The sequence below is a fragment of the Amphimedon queenslandica genome, unplaced genomic scaffold, assembly GCF_000090795.2.
Source record: "Amphimedon queenslandica unplaced genomic scaffold, v1.1 AMPQUscaffold_7004_Cont21041, whole genome shotgun sequence".
Lineage (NCBI taxonomy): Eukaryota > Metazoa > Porifera > Demospongiae > Haplosclerida > Niphatidae > Amphimedon > Amphimedon queenslandica.
In genome coordinates, this window is record NW_003552708.1 from 1 (window position 1) to 1,989 (window position 1,989).

The following is a 1,989-nucleotide window of genomic DNA, read 5'->3' on the forward strand; positions in this document are numbered from 1 at the left end:
ACCGTAATAATAATGATTACAATCAAGGCTGTGTAGCTTTATTATTAATTAATAATTATTAATTAAAGCATTTAAAATTAGAAAAACTGTCAGACGCTGTACAGACTAGAGTTGAATAAAACTGAAATCATAAAGTACACGTGTACATGTATCAATATTATTATTGTTATTGTTATTGTTGTTGTTGTTGTTGTGGTTGTTATTATTTGTTTGCCTGTTCCACTGTGTTCCTAATAGCTTCAGTTGCTTTACGAGTGTTAGGTAGTCTCACTCTAATCTGGTGGGTCAAGACGATCGCACCGTTGTCATGGTGACCAAACTTAAACGTGACAATGTCTGGGTGATGCTTTTTGGCGGTGATTTTTAAAATTGTTAATAAGTTCTCACGATGTTTGATACGACCCCAACCAGCTCTGTCTGGAGCTTCACGTAATATCATCAAATCCTTGCTAGTTAAGAGGAGATGACTAGGAGAGAAAGAAAGAAAAGAAAAATATTAACAACATCATAAATTAAAATCATGTACAGACTAGCCTCTTTATAATGGACACTTTGAAAGTGTCTCTGTTATACAGAGGTGTCCTTTATGTGGAGGTTATTTTATACAGTAAGGAATGTAATTGGTACACTAGGTGCTGTCCGTTAAATGGAGGTGTATGCTATAGAGAGTGTCCATTAAGAGAGGCTATACTGCAGTTACCTTGTAGCCATGTGTCCAGTATCAGTAACTTCAGTACAAGGGAATGAGTGGAGTATTTCGGGTGAAGTTGAATACAAACTAATATTAACAAGTTCACTCTCAGCTCCGCCTACTTCCTCTCTCTCTCCCTCCTCCTCTTCGTCGTCCGCAATCACAAAAACATTCTCTGGCAAGTTGTGATACCGTCGGCCATTTTTCTTCTTCTCTTCTCCAGCGAGAGGTCTCTGCTTGTAAGCTGCTACTTGTCGTGACTTCCATAACTCGCCCATTCTCACTCGGAGCCTTTGAGACCTGTCTCTCCAGCCAGCTGCTAATGACGTATAGATCTGAGCACTCTAAAGTATAATAATAATAATAATAATAATAATAATAATAATAATAATAATAATAATAATAATAATAATAATACTGTTCGTTTTTTTGCTATAAAATGGTATTTCTCATTCTCACTTTCTCTTGGAGTCTTTGCTTGTAATAATAACCGAGATGAGCTTCAGTATCACTATCAGACTAATAAATAAATAAAAATAAATAGAATTAAATAAAAATAGAATTAAATAAGTAAATAAATAAATTAATAAATAAATAAATAAATAAACAAATAAATAAATAAATAAATACTTACGTTACAGTCACTGCGTGATGGTGATGGGTTGCTTGATGCCCTGGAGTCCTCGTAGAGCTGATGACATAGCTCGGAATCAAAGTCCTCCAACAACTGACCAGCCCTTGCCCCAAGAAGCCTCAACATCTCTTTAAAAAAATAATATTATTATTATTATTATTATTATTATTTTACCTAGGAAGCCTCCCCTAGCTATGCTGATGTAAGGAACTGATTGCTGAAGGAACTTTGCCAGGACCATGTTCATATACTGGTCCTCTTGCTCTCTCCCTGACCCAAGGAAGCAAAGGTGCTCTCCGTTCTCTCCGCCATTTTGTTTGATACGATCACAGAGCCTGTCCATCGCAGTGGAGAAGTCTTTAGGCGAATGTAACAACTTCAAAAAAATTAAAATAATAATAAAATAAATAAATAAATTCAGCACATATAAACTATTAAAGAGGTAAGGTACAGTGCATTCATGACATTAAAATGAACATGAACTGTGTAATGTTAAATTAGATGTCAATGTCCATTACTGATATACTCACCAGGTCAGTGTCCATGTGCATAGCTCCCGTGATGTGTCCAGCACTGAAGTGTTGCAATGGACGGCAATCAACAATGAAATACTTAATACCAGCAGTAGCCTATAACCAGGAGACAGAGGATATAATGTACTTCA

General features: G+C 35.8%; 1 protein-coding gene across 1 annotated transcript; it reads right to left on the reverse strand.

Moving 5' to 3' along the window:
* Positions 1 to 77: 77 nt before the first annotated feature.
* LOC105315911 (TBC1 domain family member 23-like) lies at positions 78 to 1,975 on the reverse strand. The gene is made up of 6 exons (XM_011410686.2): positions 1,856 to 1,975; positions 1,500 to 1,701; positions 1,326 to 1,453; positions 1,151 to 1,210; positions 701 to 1,035; positions 78 to 467 (listed from the first exon to the last, which is right to left on the reverse strand). The coding sequence occupies exons 1-6, from the start codon at positions 1,874 to 1,876 to the stop codon at positions 203 to 205; spliced, it is 1,011 nt and encodes a 336-aa protein (XP_011408988.2). The 5' UTR covers positions 1,877 to 1,975; the 3' UTR covers positions 78 to 202.
* Between the last annotated feature and the right edge of the window lie 14 nt (positions 1,976 to 1,989).

Coding starts and splice junctions, on each gene's coding strand:
- LOC105315911 (XM_011410686.2), bottom strand. CDS start 1,876: ATGCACATGGACACTGACCTG. Junction 1,454..1,499: donor AGCTAGGGGAGGCTTCCTAG/GTAAAATAATAA, acceptor ATTTTTTTAAAG/AGATGTTGAGGCTTCTTGGG. Junction 1,211..1,325: donor CATCACGCAGTGACTGTAAC/GTAAGTATTTAT, acceptor TTTATTTATTAG/TCTGATAGTGATACTGAAGC.